A 25,787-nucleotide genomic window follows, 5' to 3' on the forward strand; every position below is an offset into this window, starting at 1 on the left:
CCTCGCGCGGGGCGGAGCGGCGCCTGCGCAGTGGCGGCAGCGCCCGGCGGTGCCCGCGCCCCCCGCCGTGCCCGCGCTCCCCCCGCCCCCATGCGGCGCTGAGGCGGCGGCAGCGCGGCCCGGGCGGCGCCGCCATGGAGGGCATGGACGTGGACCTGGACGCGGAGCTGATGCAGAAGTTCAGCTGCCTGGGCACCACCGACAAGGACGTGCTGATCGGCGAGTTCCAGCGGCTGCTCGGCTTCCAGCTCAGCCCCGCCGGCTGCGCCTTCTTCCTCGACATGACCAACTGGTGCGGGGCCGGGGCGCCGGCCCGGGGGCTCGGGGGGGCGGGCCGGGGGCGCCGGGGCGGGGGGGCGGGGGCGCGGGCCGGGGGTGGCGGCGGGCGCGGCCCAGGCCCCGGGGCGGCGCGGGAGGGCGGGGGGTCTCGGCGCTGCCGCCCGCGGAGGCCGCAGGCCCGTCCCGCAGCCGCGGGGCCCCCCGGGGGGCTGGTGTTTGTTGCGGGGCCCCGTTCCCCTCCCGGGCCGGGCGGGTGTGTGCGGGACGGGCCCCGCGCGGGGAGCGGAGCGGGGCCGGGCTGCGAGTGCGCCGGGCCGGGAGCCGGCCGGTCAAAGGGCTGCGGAGCTGTTGGCGAGCGGCGGGAGGACGGGCCCGTGTCCGGCGGGCCCGTGTCCGGCGGGCCCGTGTCCGGCGGGCCCGTGTCCGGCGGGCCCGTGTCCGGCGGGCCCGTGTCCGGCGGGCCCGTGTCCGGCGGGCCCGTGTCCGGCGGGCCCGTGTCCGGCGGGCCCGTGTCCGGCGGGCCCGTGTCCGGCGGGCCCGTGTCCGGCGGGCCCGTGTCCGGCGGGCCCGTGTCCGGCGGGCCCGTGTCCGGCGGGCCCGTGTCCGGCGGGCCCGTGTCCGGCGGGCCCGGCCGCGCTGGGCGGCGCTTCTGCGGAGCGGAGGGCGAGCTGGGCCGGGCGGGGGGTGTCCCGGCCCCTGAGCCGGGGCAGCGGCTCCGTGCGAGTGCCGGGGCTGCCGCGGTTTCCGTGTGAAGTTACCCAGGCGTTCGGTAGAAACTTCGCGTCTGCGTGCAGCCCGGGCGTCTGGGTTACCTGACTTTCGGAGCGTGTTTTGGCTTTACGGAGTGTCCCTGTTACCGCCTTAGGAAACAAACGGGGGCAGGTTTTCAGGGAGGCTGCAGCTCGAGGAAAACGTGGGAAATACGCAGCATGATGGTGAAAACGCGCGTCAGTGGTGCCGCGAGCCCCGTGACCGCCCGAGGATGTTGAGAAACCGCCGCTGCCCGAGCTGCGGGCGGGACGCGGGGTCACCGCGAGCCCCCCCGGAGCCCCGGCGGGACGCGGGGTCACCGCGAGCCCCCCCGGGCCCCCCGGCGGGACGCGGGGTCACCGCGAGCCCCCCCGGAGCCCTGGCGGGACGCGGGGTCACCACGAGCCCCCCCGGAGCCCTGGCGGGACGCGGGGTCACCACGAGCCCCCCCGGAGCCCCGGCGGGACGCGGGGTCACCGCGAGCCCCCCGGGCCCCCCGGCGGGACCCTCCGTTGGGCCCGGTGTCCCCGCCGCGCTGGGCGCGGGGAGCGGGCTGCGTTGGCTCAGGTGTTGTGAACAGCCATTGCTTAGCCAAGCTGTAGTTGCCATTAGTGGTGTGATACCAAATCCAGAAACCGCGGGGCTGAAACTTGAAATCCAAGAGAAAGTCTTGATATCAACAGTTGGGAAAAAAACTTGTGCGGAGTTGTTGAACTAATAAACAGCAACAAGACAACTTTGTCACCTTTTTCCTTTCAACTTTCCCTCCTTCTGCAGCTCCATATTAAATCATATTGGCAAATCTGCATCTGCAGAGGGAGTAAGGGAATAGCAAATAACACCACGTGCTGTGTAAGCTGATACAATGCGGAGAAGGTCTCTGGGGCGCCCGGGAGCAGAGGTGGCTCGCAGCAGAACCGGCGACAGTATGAACAAAACTGCCAGCACTGCAGCGTAATATTGGGTGTTTTTCTGTAGAGCTCCTTGGGAGATCAGGAAGCCTAGAGCTGAACCTGGGAGTTACCTGTGAGGGTACTATGTATAGCCATAGCGTTCCTGGTTGGTGGGGAAGAAGCTCGCTCTTTTTCAGGAGTATTTAATTTCTTTTTGAAGTAACAGTATCTCAAATATAATCTTGTAACCAGTGGCTTTTAATTATTTTTTTTAATTACAATTGAAGAAAATCTTAGGTGATTAAAATAGCTTTAATTTCACAACTTCAGTGGCTATTTTGGCTCAGAAAACATGACTTTTAAAACTCTGTGGAGGATTAGTTGCTAAGCCTTGCGGAGCGCTGGGCTGTGTCCTGTTCCCCAGCTCCCCAGGGCGGCCTTTGCGTTCTGGGCCTGGATGCACCAGCCCTGCTCTGGGTCACTGCAGAAGCTGCCGTCGAGACACATTTTCCTTTTCTAGAAGCACCTTTCTCGTGCCAGGCGTGGGGACCCCGTGTGATCCCCACTGCCCCGGTGCTGCTGAGTTTTGGGCTTTGTGGCCTAGGATTAGGGTCAGAATCTTCTATCACCGTCCTGCAAATGATTTGCCTTGATGAGATGGTCAAGTGGCTTTTCGCCTGTTGAAAGGAGGCGCTTTCCTGCAGGGGTGATCGCTCCCTCTCCTGTTGGCCGCAGGTGAGGTGCCATTCCATGGGAAACTGGCTTCTTCTTGGTCACGTCCATAATTTTTGCTACAGCCTTTTTCAGAGCTGCTCATCGGTGATCCTTGTGTGTTCTCCAGTCCTGAACCCAGTTCTGTTTGTGCCTTTCACGTGTTGTGCAGTAAATACTCTGAGTTGTAAGGCCTTTGGAAAGAATGTTTCCAATAGTTTTGCTAGTGATTGTATTTAAGGTATTTAAAGTGAATTTGTGGTTCTGCTGAAGTAGAGGAATTATTTCAAAATAGCATGGTCAGCCAGTTTGGGGGAAAAAGAGCGTTTGACTGTGGAGCGATGTGGATACCTGAGGAGCCTTTAGAAGCCTGTCTGCTTCTGCATGGCACCTCATTTGCTCCACGCACCTTCCACGCTCTGGCAGACGTGGGACAGGACTAAGAAACTGCCAGCTGGTTTTATTAACAATATTGCAAAAATGCTTCAGGTAGAACATATGCATCCTGCTTTTCTGAGACTGTTCCTTGATCTTCAAGAAATACAAGTTAAACGCTTTGGTGAGTTGTCTTTTTCCCTGTTATTTATTAAACGCTTTCCTAAAGTTCTGCCTCTTTTTAATTAGTGCTGAGTTTTGTTTGTGGGCTGGTCTAACTTCTTAGCTCTCTGCTGCCTAAATCGAGTTTGCCCTTCCCGAGGGTCCCGGCTGTGCGTTCTGTACCCACGGTGCCCGTTGTCCTCGCTGTGTTTGTTTCCCTCGGCAGAGGTGAGCGAGGCCGGGAGCCTCTGGCCGAAAACCAAAAGCGAACTTTTCCAAAAGATGTTTTGGCAGCGAGTGTTTCTTCCTCGGGAGGCAGACGCGGGCGGAGCGGCTGGGGGAGCGCTGTGCTGCTCCCCCGCGCCCCAGATGTTGTGCCGCCGCTGCCGGCGGCTCCCGGGAGCCCTTGGTGTGGGGAAGTTAAATCCAGGTGTCTGCAGCTCCTCGCTGTTACGTGATAGTGCGGCCGGGAACGGGTCTGAACTTGTCTAGACTCTGTCTACCCGCATGAGAAACTCCTCCTAAAAGCCCTTGCTGTGAATGTTCTTGCAGTCGGGACTGCTTAGGTGGGATGTGCAATGCTGAACAAGTCTGCGTGAAACACCTGCTGGTGTTGCTGCCCCGTGGGGCTGCGGGCAGGGGGTCCTCGTCGCTGCCCCCGGGCCGTGGGGCTGCGGGCAGGGGGTCCTCGTTGCTGCCCCGTGGGGCTGCGGGCAGGGGGTCCTCGTCGCTGCCCCCGGGCCGTGGGGCTGCGGGCAGGGGGTCCTCGTTGCTGCCCCGTGGGGCTGCGGGCAGGGGGTCCTCGTTGCTGTCCCCGGGCCGTGGGGCTGCGGGCAGGGGGTCCTCGTTGCTGCCCCCGGGCCGTGGGGCTGCGGGCAGGGGGTCCTCGTCACTGCCCCCGGGCTGTGGGGCTGTGGGCAGGGGGTCCTCGTTGCTGCCCCGTGGGGCTGTGGGCAGGGGGTCCTCGTTGCTGCCCCGTGGGGCTGCGGGCAGGGGGTCCTCGTTGCTGCCCCGTGGGGCTGCGGGCAGGGGGTCCTCGTCGCTGTCCCCAGGCCGTGGGGCTGCGGGCAGGGGGTCCTCGTTGCTGCCCCGTGGGGCTGCGGGCAGGGGGTCCTCGTTGCTGCCCCCGGGCCGTGGGGCTGCGGGCAGGGGGTCCTCGTTGCTGCCCCCGGGCCGTGGGGCTGCGGGCAGGGGGTCCTCGTCACTGCCCCCGGGCTGTGGGGCTGTGGGCAGGGGGTCCTCGTTGCTGCCCCGTGGGGCTGTGGGCAGGGGGTCCTCGTTGCTGTCCCTGGGCCGTGGGGCTGCGGGCAGGGGGTCCTCGTTGCTGCCCCCGGGCCGTGGGGCTGCGGTCAGGGGGTCCTCGTTGCTGCCCCCGGGCCGTGGGGCTGCGGGCAGGGGGTCCTCGTTGCTGCCCCGTGGGGCTGCGGGCAGGGGGTCCTCGTTGCTGCCCCGTGGGGCTGCGGGCAGGGGGTCCCTGTGCCCGGCCCGGCTGTTGGGGCGATAGTGAGAGCGAGGAAGCCCCCAGAGCGGGGGTTTGGGCTGGGGGCGCTCAGTGACGGCCCATTTCACAGAAGTCCTTAGGTCTCTCTGGAGCTGGTGTGGCAGTTGTGTTGTGACAGGGAGGAGGAATTATTTTTGTTTTAATTGGGGAGGCCGCAGTGTGAGGCTCGGACCTGCTTGAGTTCTGTGAGAAAGTGAATTAATTTGACTTGAAGTAGCTACTGGTGCTGTATTTAAAATGCATATTTCAACACAGTTGTGAAGAGATTCCTAATTTGGAAGGCTTGATGTATATTTCAGTAATTGACATGTACTATTTCTTTAGGTTCTTTTTTAAGCTTTTGTTTAGAAAGCTGAATTTTTATTAGTCTAGTAGGTGTGAGATTTAATTGAAATGTGTCAGATAACGATGGTTTCCATTGTGCGTGGGGAAAAGTGTCATTGGTGCAAACCTTAGACTTTTTTGACCTGGCTCTCTGGTGAAAAGGGTCTTCTCAAGGTTACTTTGGTGAGGCGCTCAGGTCTGTGCAGGCTGTTGATGTTCTCATGTGCCTGGAGCCGTGTCTGCGTGGGGAGCGTGGACACGGGGTGGTTCGCACCCTATGGCTGCGAGAGAAAACAGGTTTTGACCTTTTTAATGTGCTGTGGCTGACTTAGAGCGCAGTGGATGTCACCCCAGCACGGGTGAGCTCTGGTGGAACGTGGCTGTCCCCTGGTGCTGCTAACAGCAACAAAAATATAGAGTGAAACAACTGAAAAGTATTTTCTTGGACAGCTTTTATTTAGTGCTTAAAAAAAACAGTCCGCACACCTCCAGAATAACAAAAATGTTTTACCTGATCATTTTGAATGAAACCTACATTTTATATAGTATATTTAACTATAGAAAACACTGTAATTGTGCTGTGCCCCAAGTTACAAAACACTTAAAAATTGGGTGCTCGTGAAAAGGAAAAGTAGGCAGACAGCTGTGGCAGAAAGGATCGGGTACAACATGATTTGGTCTGGCCGGACGGCGTTACGTGCCTGGACCCGCCCTCGGGCGGTTTCGGTGGGTGACCCCTTCCCTGGAGCGCGACGGCTCCGTTGGGGACGCGGGTCACGCCAGGGGCCGGCGGTTCCAGCCTCCTCTGCCCCGGCGGCAAGAGCCGTGTCCGGTGTCGGTGCCGCAGCCGAGCAGCTCCTGCGCTGCCGTTCCGGGACGTGTCACCGGTGAGAGCTCCACCAGCTGCTTCGGGAGGTTCAGCTGCTGGGGCTGTGGGGACATGGGGCTGCTCGGTCAGGCTGGTTGTGTCCCAAGGCCCTCGCTGTTGAGCCATCGCGGTGTGACTGCCCTGGGTGTGTGACACAGCCCGGCTGCAGGCCGGTGTGGCGGTGACGGCGGTGTGGCGGTGACGGCGGTGTGACACAGCCCGGCTGCAGGACGGTGTGACGGTGTGACACAGCCCGGCTGCTGGCCGGTGCCGTTGCTCGGGGAGCCTGCGGCGCTGTGCCTGCTCCGTGGCCTCGGCGTTCCCTTGTGCTGCCCCGGAGAGCACAGAATCACTTCTGGGCACCACAGGTCTCTTCTTCTGGAACGTCCCACTTGTGTTTGGAACTGGCTGTTTTCCGCTAAGACAATGAAATGTTTTTCTGTGGCTTCATGTGAGAAAATACATAAGCTTTGAATTAGCCAGCTCTTTTCCCCGCCTCCCCTCCTTCAGCTGTGTAAGTTCGGCTTAAAGCTTCTGGCTTCCCGCAGTGGTTCTGTTGGATCATCCAGCGTCTTCTAAGGTAGTTTCCCAAGCTCATGGTTTAGTGTGAAAGAGGCCACGAGTGAAGATACTGATACACAAATTTTGCTTTCTGAAATGTCTGTTGAAAGCTGTTCAATGCTTAGAATTCCACTCCTTCCAAACATCTCGAGGCTTTCCACTTAATTGCCGTGTGTCACCTCTGTTGAAACGTTTGAGTGGAAAACTCCAGGTAGAAGAGCTTCCCAGCGCTGTGACGGGTGTTCTCCCGTCCCTTCAGCCTCTGGGGGCACCTCCCGCCGCTGGGCGTCCTGGCCGGCGGATTGTCCGTCCGTCCCCGACAGCTGGAGCAAAGGCGACACTGAGCCTGAGGCAGCAGGAGTGCGTTGGGACTGCCTTATTTGGATGTCCTCCATGTACATTTTTAGTCTCTCCCACCTGTATCACGTAGAGATGTTCCATTATTTAGGAGTGAGAAATTATCCATCTGCTGCACTCTTTCTCTTCTACATTTCTTCCTGGTTTTGGCAGTGGACACCTGATGGGGTATCATGGTGCCCGGTTACATACCGCACTTGGAGAATGAGAGGAAGGTTTCTAAAGGTTGAGAATTCAGTTACGGAAAGGGTATGAGGTGTTCTGCGTAACATATTGTGTTCTTGAGGTTTTATTGTCCTTTTATATCACTGCGCAGGTTTTGCCTTGTGCGTTTCCAGGAGAATAACAGCCAAGTTGCTTTTCTCATGACAAAACACTGTGCCATATGTGAGTGCTGAGGACATACCATGAACATACCCTATGGCTTGGACTCTTGCCTGGCTCTGCTCTCTGTGGAGAGCGTTTGAGCTTAACCTTTGATTTGGTTTTTTACTCCCCAAACGTCAATCTTTCTCTTTTTTAAGGGTCTTTTTGTTTGGATGTTTCATCAAAGAATTTGACACTAAATGAAAACTGACAGATTCCTATAATATTTATAGTTAAAACGCTGAAGTTGTTGCTTTCTATGGTAAACGTTATTTTGGAGTGGAATTCTGAGGTGTCCCCACAGCCTGCACGTGGGGGATTTTTCGGAGTTCAGTCCTCCCCTGCGGGGTCGCAGCCGGTGCAGCCCGTTCCGGGGGCGGCGCGGGGCGCTCCTGCGGTTCACTGGTTCACTCCACCTGGCTGCCGGCGTTCGCCAGGACTGCGCTGTTCCCCGTGCCGTGTGCCGGGACAGCCGAACACCAGGACTGCGCTGTTCCCTGTGCCGTGTGCAGGACAGCCGAACGCCAGGACTGCGCTGTTCCCTGTGCCGTGTGCAGGACAGCCGAACGCCAGGACTGCGCTGTTCCCCGTGCCGTGTGCAGGACAGCCGAACGCCAGGACTGCGCTGTTCCCCGTGCCGTGTGCAGGACAGCCGAACGCCAGGACTGCGCTGTTCCCTGTGCCGTGTGCAGGACAGCCGAACGCCAGGACTGCGCTGTTCCCTGTGCCGTGTGCCAGGACAGCCGAACGCCAGGACTGCGCTGTTCCCCGTGCCGTGTGCAGGACAGCCGAACACCAGGACTGCGCTGTTCCCCGTGCCGTGTGCAGGACAGCCGAACGCCAGGACTGCGCTGTTCCCCGTGCCGTGTGCCAGGACAGCCGAACGCCAGGACTGCGCTGTTCCCTGTGCCGTGTGCAGGACAGCCGAACGCCAGGACTGCGCTGTTCCCTGTGCCGTGTGCCAGGACAGCCGAACGCCAGGACTGCGCTGTTCCCTGTGCCGTGTGCAGGACAGCCGAACGCCAGGACTGCGCTGTTCCCCGTGCCGTGTGCAGGACAGCCGAACGCCAGGACTGCGCTGTTCCCCGTGCCGTGTGCAGGACAGCCGAACGCCAGGACTGCGCTGTTCCCTGTGCCGTGTGCAGGACAGCCGAACACCAGGACTGCGCTGTTCCCTGTGCCGTGTGCAGGACAGCCGAACGCCAGGACTGCGCTGTTCCCTGTGCCGTGTGCCGGGACAGCCGAACGCCAGGACTGCGCTGTTCCCCGTGCCGTGTGCCAGGACAGCCGAACGCCAGGACTGCGCTGTTCCCCGTGCCGTGTGCAGGACAGCCGAACGCCAGGACTGCGCTGTTCCCCGTGCCGTGTGCCAGGACAGCCGAACGCCAGGACTGCGCTGTTCCCCGTGCCGTGTGCAGGACAGCCGAACGCCAGGACTGCGCTGTTCCCTGTGCCGTGTGCCGGGACAGCCGAACGCCAGGACTGCGCTGTTCCCCGTGCCGTGTGCAGGACAGCCGAACGCCAGGACTGCGCTGTTCCCCGTGCCGTGTGCAGGACAGCCGAACGCCAGGACTGCGCTGTTCCCTGTGCCGTGTGCAGGACAGCCGAACGCCAGGACTGCGCTGTTCCCTGTGCCGTGTGCAGGACAGCCTGCTTGGGTGGCTTTTGTTCCAAGGTGCTTCATTTCTAGTCCTTGAGAGAATCAGGCGCTTTATTGGTAACAGAAGGATTGCACATTGGGCAGGTTTTGCATAAGGCCGCAGCGAGTAAAGCCTCAGTGCTCTGGTTTCTCTTCTCCTAAAAAAGAATCTGATTCAATTAATTAAAAAAAAAAAAATCCAATTACCCATATATTGCTTTTTGTTTGCACAACAGTTAGGTTGTATGAGGAGGCCTCTGCTTGGTGAATTGGGTTGGGAGAGTTTCTTTTATTTTTGAGTACTGCGTGGTGACCTAGTTAATTGGCAGTAATTACTGTCTAAATATATTTGTTTAATATAACAAAAGGCCGTCTGGAAAAAAGACAGAGAAGGGGAAGGATGGCTCAAGATAAAGCACCTCTTTGCAAACACTGAAGAGTTGTTCAGGGACCTCTCCAGAGCTGTTAGCGGAGAAGGCTTTAACTTCATTGCATGCAGGCTGGAAGCAAACCTTGGTCTGCAAAGGAACACTTTCTCCCGTCGGAAAAGGGCTGGATACCAAGAGCCGGGGTGCCTTGGAGGGGAGGGCGTGGGAGACCCGCAGCGGGAGCGGAGTGGGCCGACACGGGGCTGTAACCCCCTCGCCTCTCCCCGTCCCGAACGCCGCTCGCAGCGCTCGCGTTGGCGCTGTTGGTGGTGGGGGGGCTCACCCAGCCTGGGGTGATCGAGCCCAGGGTGATCAGGAGCTGGAGCCGAATCCCGTCAGACCTGCTCTGTGAGCGCGGCAGGGCTGCTGCAGCCCCGGCGGCTCTGGAGCGGGCGGCGAGGGGCCTGAGGCTGGGCCGGCGCTGCCGGAGTGACCCGGGCAGGCGTTGGAGAGCACGGGCGGCGTGGTGCAGAGTGAGGCAGGTGTGGATGTGTAAGCAAAAGCTTTAGAGGACGGGCCCTTCCTCAGAGCTCTGACTTTGTTCCTGCCCCTAAAGCATCTGCAGTTGGGGCTGTGAAATTACAGCTGGGGCACAAGGGTAAAGGTGAAAAAAGAAATCTGTTAAAAAAGGACCAGTTTCACGGCCTGGAGCGTGTTTGCCCTTGAAGCCGTGTCTCCTGTGGGCACTCGCGTTTCCCTGCCCGCTCCAGCCCTGTGCCGCGCTGGAAGGCGCAGGGTGGGCGCTGGGCTCGGAGCTGCGGGTCACGGGTCTGCGGTGGGCGCTGGGCTCGGAGCTGCGGGTCACGGGTCTGCGGTGGGCGCTGGGCTCGGAGCTGCGGGTCACGGGCCTGCGGTGGGCGCTGGGCTCGGAGCTGCGGGTCACGGGTCTGCGGTGGGCGCTGGGCTCGGAGCTGCGGGTCACGGGCCTGCGGTGGGCGCTGGGCTCGGAGCTGCGGGTCACAGGTCTGCAGTGGGCACTGGGCTCGGAGCTGCGGGTCACGGGCCTGCGGTGGGCGCTGGGCTCGGGCCTGCGGTGGGCGCTGGGCTCGGAGCTGCGGGTCACGGGCCTGCGGTGGGCGCTGGGCTCGGAGCTGCGGGTCACGGGCCTGCGGTGGGCGCTGGGCTCGGAGCTGCGGGTCACGGGCCTGCGGTGGGCGCTGGGCTCGGAGCTACGGGTCTGCGGTGGGTGCTGGGCTCGGAGCCGCGGGTCACCGCTCTGCGGTGGGCGCTTGGGCGCTGGGCTCGGAGCCGCGGTCACCGCTCTGCGGGTGGCACCGCGCAGTCGGGACCCTGGGGGCTTGGGGAGCACTGGCTATGGGAGCGCTTGCTGGTTTCTAAGCCAAGAACAGCAGCAAGCGCTGCGGTATCTCCGGCGGCACAGCGGTGCCTATCTCCTGTGTCAAAGAGCCTGTACTTCAGTCAGATTTGCTTTGTCATCCTGACTTTGGCTCTTGCCACTTTCGATTTCTCTTTAGTTTCTGGAAGCTTCTGTTTAATTCTCTAGGGGGAAGAACAAGATGTAGGCAAACACAGAGGGCTCACCCCAAATAAAACATTAACACTCTGAAAATGGTGGGAGCAGGAAGGTTGGTTTGCGAGTCCCTGATCACAAACTGTGCAAGTTTGCTTGGCAGCGTGTGTTCTCCGGTTAGTTTTTAACCAGCTGCGGCAGCCCGGAGCCGTTTGCCCATGGCAAAGGCAGCGCTGAAACGCGACCCGGGGAGCTGGCAGGGCCCGTGCGCACAAATAGCCGCGGCACGGACAGCCGGTGCCGGCGCGGGCGCGCGGCCAGCGCGCTCAGCACCCGTCAGCACAGATCGGCCCCTCGCCGCTCCTCGTCCGCTCAGCATCAGTAAAATGTCATTGCCACTGGTGCCAGCATCGTAACTCACAGATGTTGTGGTCTGTCTGGAGAGGTATTTATGCAGCAGTGGATTAGGAAGAGAAAGAGCCGTATTGCTGTCACGTGTGGCTCGTTTGCCGTGGGTTGCTGTAATACAGGGAGAAATCCCGGTGCACGCTGGCCGAGGAGCAGGCGTCCCTTGGCACGGCCCTGCCTCGGTTATGTAAATCTGGTGCCGCGTACAGGCAACAGGCGGCTGGTGACGTAAAACCAGCACTTGTCTGTGTTTATTGGCTGCTGTGACACGCGCCCTCTGCGGCGTGTGACCGAGCGCTGCGGTAAATATAGCCTGGCGCTCGGCAGAAAACGCCTCGAGATGAGTAATGGCTTCTGCTCCGGGCTTTCTGTTCTGGCCGTGGAAACCTCGCGCGGGGCTCTTCGGTTTCCCCGCTGCGGCAGGTCCCGCTGCCGGCCGCGCTGTGCCGGGGCTGCCGCGCTGCGCCGGGGCTGCCGCGCCGTGCAGAGCGCTGGCTGGGGCGCTCAGGACGTCTGGTTGTATTTAGTTCCGTGAAGGCTGCAGGAGCTGAACAGGAGCGGTGTCTTTGCTCGCTGTTCAGGCTCTCTCCAGCTGGCAGGCCGTCCCAAAGGCCCGTGTTTGCTGTCCCTCAGGGTCACGCTGCGAATGTTTCTCCTGCTTTCACCTTGGCTTTCTGGCGCTGCCTCAGCTGCGCACCCTGCGCCGTGCAGCCCCCGCGTGTCCCGGTGCGCGGCGCAGCCCCCGGTGCGCGGCGCAGCCCCCGCGTGTCGCGGTGCGCGGTGCAGCCCCCGCGTGTCCCGGTGCACGGTGCAGCCCTCGGTGCGCGGTGCAGCCCCCGCGTGTCGCGGCGCGCGGCGCAGCCCCCGGTGTGCGGTGCAGCCCTCTGGTGGTGCTCCCCGGTTCCCGAGGGTTGGGGTTTTTCATCCTACTCAAAAAAGCAGCCCAGGTTTTTGTAATAATGAATGAAAACCAGTTATCAAGCCCGTTGCTTCTGGTGAGGTTGTGCTCGCCTCCACTCACAGCACCTACTCACAGCATGAAACCAGGGCCACAGCCGCACAGACACGCGTCAACAGAGGAATTACAGGACTTGCCAGACACTTACCTAATAGCTTAATAGTGTATCGCGGAACGGCAGCGCGGACTCGTGCATCCTCTTCCTGTTCGACTGCTCCTCTTTGCAAGTTAATTATCATAGAGTTTTTGTTACACCACGGCTCAGGAATCAATAGCATCTGTGGCTTTCTGAACATCCTCAATGCATCACAGGCTTCCAGTGTCATTAGTCTCTATTCAGCAGAACGGTTGACTCAGATGGTTTATAAGTTCCTTTGAGCTGTGACTGCCAGAGATGAGCAGGCGCTTTAATGATTAATAAATAGCCTTAAGCACTCGTGGCTCACATGCCATGTGTCTGAAGCAGCAAGGCCCGCGTTGTTATCCGTAGCTACTGACGCCCTTTGGCCCTGGAGTTATCACAAGAGCGTTCTTTGTGGTTTGTTCCCCCTGTGCTCCTTTGGACCTTTTGTGCCCAAATAGAAGAGGGTTCAGTCCTTCTGCACTGAGCTGAGGAAACACGGCTGGTGTGAAACCACCTGGATGTTTACCAGCTGCGTTCCGCAGTTCTCTTGGACTTTTTGGCAAATGTCCTGAGGAGCTAATGCGGTCGAACTCCCCAAGACTCGAGTTCCAAGATTCCCACTGAAAATCAAGTGGAGTAGGAAAGTGCTCTAAAGCAGCGTCCCTGGCGAGCGCAGTACTGTGTTTTGAGCTCTGTTATCTTGGAGAATCCGTGTGTGATAGGGAGAAAAGCTTTAAGAAAACATGAGCAGCAGAGCTAATTTGGGCCGGATAGTACTTGTGTAACTGTTTAGGATGACATACATAAACCTGCGAAAAGGACCCGAACCCCTTGTACTTCAGGTTGTAATCCGCTGCTTTGCTTTCTAGGAATCTACAAGCCGCCATTGGAGCCTACTATGATTTTGAGAGTCCAAATATCAACGTCCCCTCCATGTCCTTTGTTGAAGATGTCACCATAGGTGAAGGAGAGTCCATCCCTCCGGATACCCAGTTTACGAAAACGTGGAGGATACAGAACACAGGTGAGGCTGTGGGGCTGCGGTGGGGCAGCAGAGCTGCTGTGGGGCTGTGATGGGACAGCAGAGCTGCTGTGGGGCTGTGATGGGACACGTGTGGGGCAGGAGAGCTGCTGTGGGGCTGTGATGTGGCAGCAGAGCTGCTGTGGGGCTGTGGTGGGGCACGTGTGGGGCAGGAGAGCTGCTGTGGGGCTGTGATGTGGCAGCAGAGCTGCTGTGGGGCTGTGGTGGGGCAGCAGAGCTGCTGTGGGGCTGTGGCGGGGCACGTGTGGGGCAGCAGAGCTGCTGTGGGGCTGTGGTGGGGCAGCAGAGCTGCTGTGGGGCTGTGATGGGGCACGTGTGGGGCAGCAGAGCTGCTGTGGGGCTGTGACGGGACACGTGTGGGGCAGCAGAGCTGCTGTGGGGCGGCTCAGTCAGCCCCCCAGTCTTGTTCCTCGTGCCACCACACAAAAGCTCTAGGGACCCTCTGTAGGCAGGCGATAGAAATCCAAGTGCAAAGTTTGGGGTTTTTTGCTGTTCTGTTTTATGGAGGTTTGGTTTGTTTTTAATGGAAATAGAGGAAAATGAGATCCATGGATGCAAGGGGAACATACCTTGTGTTCCTGTGTTGCGGTGACAGGATGTTGCGTGAATGTTTAAGCTGTGTGTCTGAATTTAATTGACCTGCTTGCACTTTTGTGAAGAAGAATGATAGCACAACAAGGCATGATACCATGAATCATCATGAGTAAAGTTCAGCTCTGTTTGTATTTCAACTTGTAAATAACCGCTGTACAGAGTTGTGCTGAATATCAAAGTGTAACAGAGACTAAATATCCAGGAGTATTTCATCAGGACGGGAGCGGTGAGAAGGTGCGTGTGTTTAAGAACACCAGTTTATAGAGACTTTATTCTAGAGAAAGGGCTTAAATATCTCAGTTTACGTTTTCTGCCTCCGTTTGTTTGACTTTGTACCTTGTGTAAACTCCACTAATGTGAAAAACTGGCAATTTCTTTCTACCTGTCTCAAATACAGGTCTTCCAAATGTACTGAATTGGACAGGTCTTGTTTCCCTGCTGTTAGTACTTTAATTCGTGTGTGTTATGACTACACTCCTGTCCTGCTCCTCTCAGGCTCCTCCTTCTCTTGTTCCTCATGCAAATCCAGCCTTAATTTAACATCCTAATTCAAAAGATGTTTCATTGTTCTTGGAACGTTTGACCTTCTGAAACCCATGGGCCTCAAAAATGAGGAAAGGGAGTTAATCTTGACTTAAAGTTCCTGGCAAGGCCATAATTTGTTTTGGCTTCCGTGTGGGGTAAAGCCCGACTCGTCAGACGTGGGTCTGTGCCCCGGCGGCGCTGCAGCCGGGCCTGCGGGACCATGGAGAGGCGCTTCGGTAACGCGACTTCGCGAGCTGTTCCGACTGCAGTTTGAGGAGGACTGTAGCATTTTAAAACCATTTTATGGTTTAATTAAGGTATAATATCAAAGGACTGTAGTGTTTCCAGATAATATCTGCTTGTTAGGTAGACAACTGAAGCAAAGCCAAGGTTTTGAACGGCTCTACGGCAGCCTTTGATTAAATGACTTCAGTTCTAGAACACGAAATACCTGAGGCGTGTGTCACCGCAGCGTTCGCTGTCTGACGAGACTGACAGGCTCCGAGATTGTCGGCTTCAGGCGTGCGAGCAGTAAGCCAGGCTCAGTCAGGTTTTCAGGTGTTATTTAAAACTGATACCCTGCTCTGATCTTCCAGGACAGTGCTCGGCTTGGCTGCCAAAAGGCCAGTTTGTATAGTGGAACCGTTGCTGAGGGAGCAGCAGGATCTAACAGGCTTGTTTCCTCTTCCCCTCTGCCCCAGCTGCTGCTGGCCCTGCGGGACAGATACCAGAGATGGGGGACGAGCGCCCTGAGCAGGGACATCACCAGCACTTCACTTTATGGGGCGTTCTGGACACCTTGCAAGCCTAGAGCCATTAAAACCGATAGAAATCACATAAATTATTGAAAGTGCACCGTGTTGCCGAGCTGCCAGCCTTTTCACATGGGACGTGGTGGTCAGCTCCCACGTGCCAGTCTGAGGTCAGCGCGGCCTCCGCTCCCGCTCAGCGCCGCGTCCATCGCGGTGACGGAGCCACCGCTCCGAGGCTCCCACGGCGCTTCTGGTTCCCTGCTGGAGTGCGAGTTCCACAAGCAAGGACTGGAGTAGAACAGCAGTCCCTGCCGTGTCTTCCCTGAGTACCCGCGGGGATCAGATTAGCGGGCAGGCTGTTGTGAAGGACGCTGGGGGAACCCACGGGCCGATCAGCACCCGCCGTTCTCATCTCAGACTAGATACCAAGGGGGTCCAAGCTTTCCTTAGCTTTTCGATCCACCTTAACCAAGCAGGAGGTATTCCTAAAGTCGTTGGTTTAGTCATGGCACACCGGACCAGTTAAGCCTTATCTCAAAACTGTGTTCTTGAGCATCCGTCGCTGAGTTCTGTGTATCTTGGTATTCCTTTGGCTGTTCAACTATTGCACGACTGTTTCCATAACTGTTTCATGCAGCCTGACGGGGACATGGAGCCACTCCTGGTGCAGGGTCAGGAACTGTTTCTGCCTGACGCGGACACGGAGCCGCTCCTGGTGCCCGGTCAGGAACTGTTTCTGTTTGCCCACAGGGACGGAGGCATGGCCCCCGGGCGTTTGCCTGAAGTACGTTGGGGGAGACCAGTTTGGGCACGTGAACATGGTGATGGTGCGGTCCCTGGAGCCCCAGGAGATGGCCGACGTCAGCGTGCAGATGTGCAGCCCCAGCACAGCTGGAATGTATCAGGGACAGTGGCGCATGTGCACGGCCACGGGACTGTACTACGGAGGTGAGTGACCCCCGCGCCCCACAACCGGCTGTGCGGGCAGAGCCCTGCGCGCTCGGAGACATCAGGGAGCTGCTTTGTTGTCCCGGTCAGCGCAGAGCAGTTTTCTAAACACTGGCACTAGTTGAGATTACACGAAGCTGAAAAACAAGGGCGCTTGCACAGTTCTGCTGGAGCCTCTCTCCCAGGGGCTCTTGTCAGGATTCTCTCCTGGTTTTCCAGCACTGAACATCATGAACTACATATTATGGGCTTAAAAATCTATTTAAGGGGTGAAAACCTCATCAGTTAAATTCCAGGTTTTAATAGTGTAACTTGGTGTATCTACTGTGAACCATTTTTCTGTGTTTAAAAGCCACTTTCTGATATTCTGCCTGGTGCCTCAGCCTGAACCACAAGCATCTTCATTCATTTGGAGTCTTTCAGTCATTTTTAGCCAGCTGTAGTTTGTCCCAAGAGCACCTTTGTGCCTGTTTTGGTGGTTGGGGTGTCTCGGGTGAGAGGTGTTGGCGCTCGCGGTCAGTGCTGCGCTCAGCAGTGCGGGGCTTTACAAAGCCGAGCTTTTCCCAGCTGCCGAGCAACAGGCTGAGATCTCGCTAAACTTCCCGCAGTGTCACATCTTGGAAAAGACGCACAGATTAAAATCCCTTTGGCTCCCGAGCTGCGAGCCCAAACTGCCCTCCCCGAGAGCATTCATTAATTAATGCCCTCGTGCAATTACCGGCTGGCGCCGAACGTGGCCAGCAGGGGGCGCTGCGGTGCTGCCGCGCGGGGGGAACTTGGGGGGACTGGGCTGAACTGGCGCTGAACTGGGGGGGTGTGGGGGGACTGGGCTGAACTGGGGGGGTGTGGGGAGACGGGGCTGAACCGGGGGGTGCGTGCGGGGACCTCCCCAGGCTGGGCTGTTGGAGGGGGTGTTCCTGCCGTCCTGATTTGGGGCAGACGCCGGGCGAGGAGCCCAGCGCTGTTAACTGGGGAGAGCTCCAGCCGGTGAGCCGTGCTGCGGTGCCGGGGCTGTAGCCAGCAGCACCCGCTGACCCCCCGGCAGCGCCCCTCGCTGCAACACTGTCCGCGGACAACCTGGGAACGGGCCGTGGGCTGCGGGTGCTGCTATTAGACCTGCTGGGATGAGATAAGGAATCGCTGCTGGTCTAATCCTCCCTCTCTGTGCAGCACAACAAAACTGCAGCACATTTAACAGAGGGGGCGGGGGAAGGCAGTAAAACTGACATTGAATGCGTACCAAGAAATGTATTTAGTTAAATAGGCCATAATGTTTGCATGAAGTGTAAATGAAATGATAAGTAAAATAGCAATCTTATCTATGTACAAGAGACAGATACACATTAGGTAAGAGCTTTAAATGTGTTTCTTATTCTGCCAGTAGCAACGCTCTGATTTTCTCCTTCTGCCCTCTTGTCCACGGCTCCATGGAGTGTCTGTTTCTCCGCAGATGTCATCTGGGTGATCCTCAGCGTGGAGGTGGGAGGACTCCTGGGCGTCACGCAGCAGCTGTCGTCCTTCGAGACAGAGTTCAACACGCAACCGCATCGCAAGGTAGAAGGAAACTTTAACCCCTTCGCCTCTCCACAGAAGAACAGGCAACCAGACGAAAACAACCTAAAAGACCCTGGGGGTTCCGAGCTAGGCACAATCAGCAAAAACACATGGGGGCCTGCTCCTGACCAAATCGAACAAGATCAGAACGGACTGTCACAAAACTCTGTAAATCTGTCCCCCAGCAGTCACTCGAACAACTTGTCGGTAGTGACGTACAGTAAGGTAGGTGCCCTGGGGGAGCAGGAGAACGGGTAGTGCTGAGCCTGGGCTGCGTGGCGTAGTTCTCCGGTACAAACTGCAAAGCCCTTCCCTTCTGCTTCTGCCAGACCTGCTGAGGAAGGTTTCCGTTTGACTGTCTGACTCCGCCAGCTCCTTATGTTGTATTCAAATATTTTGCTTCTGATAGACTCTACCAGATCCACCTTTTTGGTTTCGCTTCAAGTCCTTCTTAAAATCTATATAATCTTGTCTGGGTGCTGTGACTCTTAGCGGCTGGAGCCCACTCCAGTTGCATGTGCAAATAAGTCAAAATATCTCTCTAGATGTGCTCCTGAGTTTTATGTAGTTCTGACAAGAGTAACAATAACCACACCCCAAAACCTCCAATTAACCAGAGAGCTGCTTTATAGCTGGTGTGGGGACACACAGAGCTCACGTTGTGATCCCAGAAGCCGCCGGTCAGGAACAGTCGATCACAGAACTGTTCCTGGCTGTGACCTTGTCTTGTTCCAACCGCAGGTCACTTCTAAACGACCCTTACGTTCAGCCTCTCTCGAGAGCTTGCTTGGTGGATGCTCTGTGAGTCAGAGTGATATTTTGACTGTTTTTATTTGCTTGTGTGTGAAAAATGAATTGCAGGATTATTTACAATTCAGAATCCACCTGTTAATGCAGCCAGTGTGTGTAGGTGTGTACTGTCGTATGTCAAACTAGTTTGATTTTTAAAACCCTTTAACAATGCTTCACTGTACTTTAAGCAGGCTGAATGGTTGCTGAATGACTTAATAAAGCCCTAATGTTAGTTCACCTAGAGCACTTCAGTTCCTCCCTGGCTGACCTGCCTGTCCTCGCCAGCTGATCATCTTTAGGGACCCACTTTGCACCAGGACTATGCATTTATTACTTTTTTAACTGGTGGCATGCGCGGGATTAACTGCTGGACAAACTGCAAATCGCCCTTTTTATGATGTTAAGCCAAGTCTGCACTCGATCCTAAAGAAAAGAAACAAGTGGTTCTTCATTTTGTAAGTTCTCATGTACACTAACAAATCTCGTGGGTAAGTGGCAGCCCCAAAAGCCAAGGTTTGGGGCTTTTCTTGCCGGTGCCGGTAATTCCATGGGAGGAGCTGCCCTCTGGCGCACTCTGGGCTGCTCCTGGGAGCGCTCCTGGCGAAGCTCAGGAGATGTCAGCCCGTCGAGAGCGGGGCGGCAAGTGGTACAAAGCTGTATGTGCTTAGTAATCTGATGCTCTGAAGGTGAGCTAAATTCTCGTTTTAATTAACACACGATTAGCATAATTGGGTAGCTTTACATTAGGTGCTGCAGGAAAGGGCATCTGAAGATGCAGAGGGTTTCCCTGAAGCTGAGGTTGACAGGGTTGGTCCCTGCATACAAGACTCATGCTGAGCTGTCTGTGTAAGCCGAGGACTCGTGTACCGCGCTGGTTCTGCGTGTCGGGGGCGATGGAGACGCCTTGGCCAGTGCCACCAGTGGGCTCTGCCCGTGACACGGGGTGCAGGGGCAGCGGAGCAGCTCATGTTTAAACCTCTCTGGGGTTTGAGTTGCCAGTGTCTGCAAACAAACCCTAATGGGCAGGTAACTAAAGGATAAAGCCGATTCTGGCAAATGAGTGTACAGGTAATCTGCACCAAATCCTGTTTTTCTTCTGCAGAGCAATAACAAGTTCAATAGCTTCACCCCTTGGAGGTGGATCTCGCTTGGAACAGTGCTTTCCCTCTGCGTGCTTTGAGGATTTTTTGCACCTCTTCTCATTATTTTAACGTTCCTCTCTGCTGTTCCCGCTCTCCGTGTGTCAGTGACTGTTCTTCAGGAACGTTGGATATCTCAGTCTCTAGATTTCTCTGTGGCGTGGGCTGTTGTGCTGGAATCTGCGGGTGTTACCTTTGAGAAGCTTTACAGACCGGGAGTGCAGGATTCCCAGGGCAGGAGCGTGTTTGTTTTTCCGTCGCTTGCCCGTGTTTCTGTCTGCAAACAGCAGTTTCCGAGTTCCCAGTCTCCCTTCCCACACAGCTGATGAGATGTCCTGTTTAATTGTCTGCTAATCCTCCTCCTTGCGTTCTGAGAGCTGCTGATAGATGCTTCATTTTACCACGCTCTTGTATTTTGCCACCTCATTCGAGCCCTGTTCCTAGATCTGCCATTTAGGCAGCTCGTTTCAGGAGGCAGGGGAAGGAAGATGGATTCTGTAGCAAGACTGGTTGATTTTCACTTGAGGAAAATGTGTATTATCCCGAGGGAGCGAAAGTGGCGGTTGTGGGAGTGCAGGTTTCCAACTCTCGGTGGTTTTTAAGGACTCTCCCAGCTGCAGCCTCTCCCCTCGCAGTTCAGGGTAACCCTTAGAACAGAGCTGCGGCGCTGCGGCTGCTGGGCCTCGCAGGGTTCGTAGCGTCTCTCGGGGGTTTTGCTCGGGTGCAGAAGATCCGCCGGTGACGCCGCTGTTGGCGGCTGGAGGTGAGTGGGTGCCGTGCGGCAGCTCCGCGCGCCGGCCGCTCGGAGCTGCGGCCGCGGCCCCGCCGGCTGCGTTTGCCGCGTTGGGTCTCGCGGCGCTGGGACGGGACGGTCGGTGTCTGTAGGTGAACGCTGGTCGATTTTTATTTCTTGCCTATTGACATTGATTATGTCTCCAACTTTCTTTCAGGGTTTCCACGGTCCTTATCCCTTCGGACAGTCTTAAAACACAAAACGGGTATCGCCAAGAGGAGAATTTAACAAAGAAGTGACATTTGGGGAAGGGAGGGGATCCCGTGCAGCCAGCGCAGCGCGGAGCCGCCTCCTCTGCCTCCCGGTCTGCATAAAGAAGAGAAAATAAAAGCCCAGTATCTTTAAGACTAGCTGTTCCAGAGCAAAATGCGAAATCTAAGTATGCATGTGTGAATGCTGGATTTCAGGAGTGTTGCTTAATGCTATGAGAACGACAATATACCACCACCATGGGGTTTTTTAGAAATCATTCTCACATAATTAGGTAGCTTAAAAGGTTTAAAAATGAAAATGAAAAAGCCATCTTTAAAAAAAATATTTTGCCTACAGAGCGGTTGTAGTTTGAGCAAATGTTTAATTTCTGTTTGTTTCTTATTCTGATTTTTTTTAATAAGGGACAGCGTGCATTTTTATGGAACTGTCATGTTTGCTTGCTGCCGAGGGGGAGTGTGCTTGGCATCCTCTGGGGGTTGTGCCATGACTGTGTGTCGGGCTTTTCTTCTGGTGACAGGCTGGGGCTGCACCCAGCTCTGCATTTTTAATATCATCTGCTGCTTTTAGTTACCAGCTTTTTAACCTTCTCTTGTTTCTTTTTCTTTGCTGTTGGTTGTCCCGCGGGTCGCTGGGAACCGCGCTGGAGACCAGGGCTCGGTGTCCAAGGTGGAGGGAGACTCTGGGGCCTCCAGGCTGACACGAGGGCCCGTTTCTCCCGCAGTGCACACAGATACACACCCGTAGCCGTGAGAAGCAGGTTTATTAAAGTTCCAGAGCTGTCCTGTGTGGTTAGCGTTTTAAAATACCTTTTTGTTGACTCTTGATGTACAGTAGCTGTGCCTAGAGCAACCGCGCAAGCGCATCGGTCTTGTGCCAAGAGGAAACTCTGTAGCCGTAATTCACTTGGTAGTAGTTGCAAAGCTTTACAAAAGTCTTGTCCTTTTAATTTTGAATCTCCCATCTCTCTCTTACAGAATATAAGTTTGAGTTCATTTCTCCTGTGGTAAAGTATTAGCTTAGAGGCTGATTGTGTTTCCGAATGCAGAGCAAGAGTTAGCATCAGCAGCTGGAGCCCAGCGCCTTGTATTCATTTGCCTTCGTCGTCCTGGCTCGTGGCTTCGCTCGGGCTCTTCCCTTCAGGTGGGCTCTCCAGGGCTCCTCTGCAGGTCCGGGTTGCTCTGCTGTTCCTCCGGTGGATTTGCCTCCAGTTACGGCTGAGAAGGTCCAGTGAGAGGAGAGGGAGAGTGGCCCCGATGCTGCGGTGGCTTCCCGAGGTGCCGTGTCCCCCTGGGGCTGCTGCTGAGGGGACTCGGTCCTCTCAGAAACGTGAGCAAGGCTGGAGCAGCCGTCTGCCAAAGAAACAGGAATATGCAAAGCTCTCGCTCCCTCCTTCCCAGCCTCTGGGCGGCTGTTTGTCCCAGCGGAGCGCAGCCTGGCCACGGCGCCTCCTTTGCGCTGCCTGCCCTGGGCTGGCTCTGCTTTCTTGGTTGGTTTTGAATGGGGGATTAATTTTACTTGTAGCTACCAAGGACTCTCTTGTCTTGGCGCACACAGATGGATATGGTAGAAGACAGCAGGAGTTACTCGTGTCCAACGGAGAAAGAACTGGGTGATAGATTTTTGTTTGTATTTCAGAGGTTTCGTTGTTAAAGGTCCCTGTTATCTGAAGTCTCTCTTCAAAGATCTGTTTTCTGGGAAGGACAAGTGACATGTAAGAAAGAAATAACGTGCGTGCTTGCCGCTCGGTGAGCGCTGGGTCTGTCTCGGCAGTCTCTGGAGCCGGGACGGCGCTCGGATCCCAGCGGAGCCGGGACGGCGGTGCTGCCCCAGGGTGGCCGTGGCATTTACTCCCGTCCCGGGAGGTCACTTGGCCTTGGATGAGTTCTGAGCTGTGTCACTGGAGGGTTCCGCGGGCAAGTGGGTTTTCTCCGCTCCCGCCTTTCCGCACCGGCGGCTCGTGTGACGAGCTCTGAGGACACAGACGCACCTGTCCCAGCTCCCGCGGTGCTGCCGCTGCCTGTCTGAAGCGCTGGAGACTGAGGAACAGGGCTACTCCTTATCTCTGAGCTCCTTTTACCAGCTGCATAGTAGAAAGGGAGGAAGAATCGAGATCTGAGAGCGCGTGCTGTGGCTGGCGCTGCGGCCCTTGCCCTGTGCCAGCCGAGGCGCCCGGGAGACCCTTGAGCTCAACGCCTGCGCTGGCTTTCTCGTCTCTGTGCAACAGCTGCGGCTTCGTGTGCCCTGCTCCTCTAGGACCCGACTTTTCCTTCTCTCGAGAACAAACCCTGCATGCACCCCCACTCGTGTGCTTCCCCGGTGCAAAGGCACCCCTGCTCCGCACAGCTCCCTGTGCGGTGTGCTCAGGACACCGTGGCGAGGTGTGAAGGGAGCGGGGCCGGACCGCGCTGCTGCTGCTCCCGCGGCCTCGCGCTGCGTGTGAGCTGGGGGCTGTTCTACCTCGGGGTTTCTCATCAAGTAGAAACTGTTATGCTGAGGCCAAAGGTGGTTTCATCTCCTTGGTTCCTTGGAGCTTAGTGGTGCAGCCAGCCCTTGAATTGCTCTTGCTGTCAGGTTTCCAGCTCTGAAATGGGGGGATTTGAGATGAGTTCAGCAAAGCTTTTTCCAGGTGGCGTCAGGCACTGCGGTGGCGTTGCTTTCTGTAGGGCTGGTGCTTTGAACTCGCAGAGTTGTCACCATGAGCTACGGGAGACAGCTGGGCTGGTTGTCCAGTGCAGAATCGGCTGTTGTGGGAGCCCGAGTGCTGGCTCAGGAAACCCGGCCCCACCGAGCCGGGAACGCACAACCGGGGCCTGTGGGAGGCGTGGGATCCTCACCCTCGCTGGCTGGGCTGGGGAACCGGCGGGGAGCCTGCTGCTCCTGCCAGGGCCGGGCTGGGGAACTGCCGGGGAGCCTGCTGCTCCTGCCAGGGCCAGGCTGGGGAACTGCCGGGGAGCCTGCTGCTCCTGCCAGGGCCAGGCTGGGGAACTGCCGGGGAGCCTGCTGCTCCTGCCGGGCTGGGCTGGGGAACCGGCGGGGAGCCTGCTGGCTCCGCTCGGGTGACACCCCCAGCATGGGGCCTGGGCGCCGGCAGGAGAGACCCTGACCCCCCAGGGAAAACACAACGCGGAACATCTCTGGTGGGCTCCGAAGGGGCCCTGAGCCGTGCTGAGCGCTGTGGCTGTGGCACCACACCGCTAATATCAATACACGTTGGGCAGTGGCAGCCCAAACAAACGCAGCATCCCCAGACCCAGCCCAGGGCACGGGCCCGTCCGGAGCGCCGGGTCGGGACCGGCGGGGCTGGGACGCGGGGCGGTGCGGGGCTCTGCGGGAGGGAATGCACGCTGTCCCCTCTGGCTTTCTGTTGTGTGTTTTAATTATTTTTGCGTGTGCGAGTGCGTGGGTGCTGCAGCCCGTCTGGCCTCTGCGGGAGCGCTTGTGTAGAGCAGGATGGTGTGTTGCCTGGTTGAGTCTGGGAGAAGTCCTATGATAGCACATTGGGGGTCAAAATAAAGGAAGCTGTTTCCTTAATGTATAAATGAATATTTGTATGATTAAATTAACACAGAAAAAAAATGTTCTGTAGCTGTTGAGAGTTTTATTGAAGTTGCAAAAACTTCTGAACGTGTCACTGTGTAGTTAAATGTCCCCTGGTTACTTCTCTCTTGAGTGTTTTGAGTCACTAAGGCACAGTGTCCTTAAACCCAGTTCTAGACCTGCTTCTGCCCCAAATCGCATTAAAAATCAGTGCCTACTGAGTTTGTGAACCACCTCCTGCCTTCCACACAGGTGGGTACGAGGAGGAGGGTCCCGCCGGCCCACGGGGCTGGCTCAGACCCTGCTGGGTCACCGCAGCAGCGGGTGGCCCTGGGTCCCGGGCCGGTCGCTGGCGTGGGGTGGCGCAGTGTCTGCAGCCTGCAGAGGGGACAGCGGTGACACCAGCGCTCCCGGCACCTTCCGCTGCAGCTGGGGACGGGGCTGGCGCTGGGGACGGGGCTGGCGCTGGGGTCGGGGTGCGGATGTGGGGAGCGGTGGGAATGTTTCCTGTGTGACCTGCGGTGGAGCCGCTGACCCGCAGCCATTCTTCTGTTACAGGCGCCTTCGTTACTAATCCTTGCAAGAAGCTTCAATACATGTGCACTGGGTTTGGTTTTGAACATTTGAATAAATGCCTGGAGGTTTCGTGTGCTGTGTGAGCCTCCCTGGGACAGACATCCTGCTCGCCGTGCCCGCGGCTGTTTGCTCAGCACCTTGGGACGCAGCGGCCCGTGCTCCGGTGCCGCGCGGGACCGACCCGTGTGGGCAGGTCAGCATCGCGCCCGGCCCTCCGCACGGCTTCTCCTGTTCTGGTTATTTGCTTGGAAGAATCTGTTTGTTTTCAGGGTTGCAACCCGCTGCAGTTTGCCAGCGCGGACAATGCCCTGCGCCTCGCGCTGGCCGAGCCGCAAGCGGGGGGTCCGGCGCTCTCGGGGTCCCCGGGTGCGGGGGCAGGACGCCAAGACAAACGGCCGCGCTCACCTGGGAGCCGCTCGGCTTTGCTTTTGCTGCTCATTTATTTTTGGGGGGAGAACCAGGTCATTGTCCATCGAAAGTAATAACAATACTTCTGGTTTTAAGCAGCTCTCCTCTGGCCCTGAGGCGACGCTGCGGTAGGCAGGAGGGTGTTCTGTGCCGTGCGGGTTGTGTGAGATGAATTCACCCCCGAACACATAGCAAAGTGTGGAATGTGCCCCAAAACCTGCACAGCATCACCCCATGTCCTTATACCTGCAGGGGAGGGCTCGAGGTTTCCCAGTGCCGCAGTAGAGAAGAAAAGGGCAGGTTTTTGTACTTTTGTTCTTTTCTTTCCCTCCTCCCCGCTCTGTCCAGCAGGTCCCGGGTGCAGAGGGGGGATCTGTGCCCTCTTCACCTCCTCCCCTCTGCAGACCGGGGTGTCGGGGAAGCACCGGGACCCCTGGGGGTGCTGGGGGGACGGGTCTGCGCTGGGTGCGTGGGGTCAGCGGGAGCCATCGCAGAGGTGTTCTCTGGAAGCGTTCTGCAGCCTGTGCTCTGTCACCCGTGTGCTCCGCCTGTGCGTTAGTTGGAAAATGCCCAGTTAAACAGAAATTATTTAAGGAAATCTAATCGCAGATGTTTCCTACCCCATTCATAGAACAGGCGAGTAGTAAAGCCCAGCGAGGGAGCCGGAGCAGCTGGCGGGCGCGGCGCGGCCCTGTTTGCCCGGAACGCCGGGCTGGCTCAGCAGGGCAGGCCTGGCTCG

The 25,787-nt window shown here is 57.4% G+C and overlaps 2 protein-coding genes across 3 annotated transcripts in view; both read left to right on the forward strand.

The window, feature by feature from the left end:
* Positions 1–24,132, forward strand: ILRUN (inflammation and lipid regulator with UBA-like and NBR1-like domains). Its single transcript, XM_082068924.1, has 5 exons — positions 1–292; positions 13,045–13,199; positions 15,839–16,036; positions 17,487–17,815; positions 20,472–24,132. The coding sequence occupies exons 1-5, from the start codon at positions 135–137 to the stop codon at positions 20,505–20,507; spliced, it is 876 nt and encodes a 291-aa protein (XP_081925050.1). The 5' UTR covers positions 1–134; the 3' UTR covers positions 20,508–24,132.
* The window catches only part of LOC309448191 (small ribosomal subunit protein eS10), a 242,828-nt gene that overhangs the window by 184,025 nt on the left and 33,016 nt on the right, over positions 1–25,787 (forward strand). The window lies entirely within an intron of this gene.

The sequence above is a fragment of the Streptopelia decaocto genome (assembly GCF_964273445.1).
Source record: "Streptopelia decaocto genome assembly, chromosome: 19".
Lineage (NCBI taxonomy): Eukaryota > Metazoa > Chordata > Aves > Columbiformes > Columbidae > Streptopelia > Streptopelia decaocto.

Bases quoted from the DNA above. Each gene is read 5' to 3' on its own strand.
- ILRUN (XM_082068924.1), top strand. From the start codon at position 135: ATGGAGGGCATGGACGTGGACCTGGACGCGGAGCTGATGCAGAAGTTC. The intron at 293-13,044 runs GTGCGGGGCCGG...TTTGCTTTCTAG, and splicing joins TTCCTCGACATGACCAACTG to GAATCTACAAGCCGCCATTG. The intron at 17,816-20,471 runs GTAGGTGCCCTG...ACTTTCTTTCAG, and splicing joins CGGTAGTGACGTACAGTAAG to GGTTTCCACGGTCCTTATCC.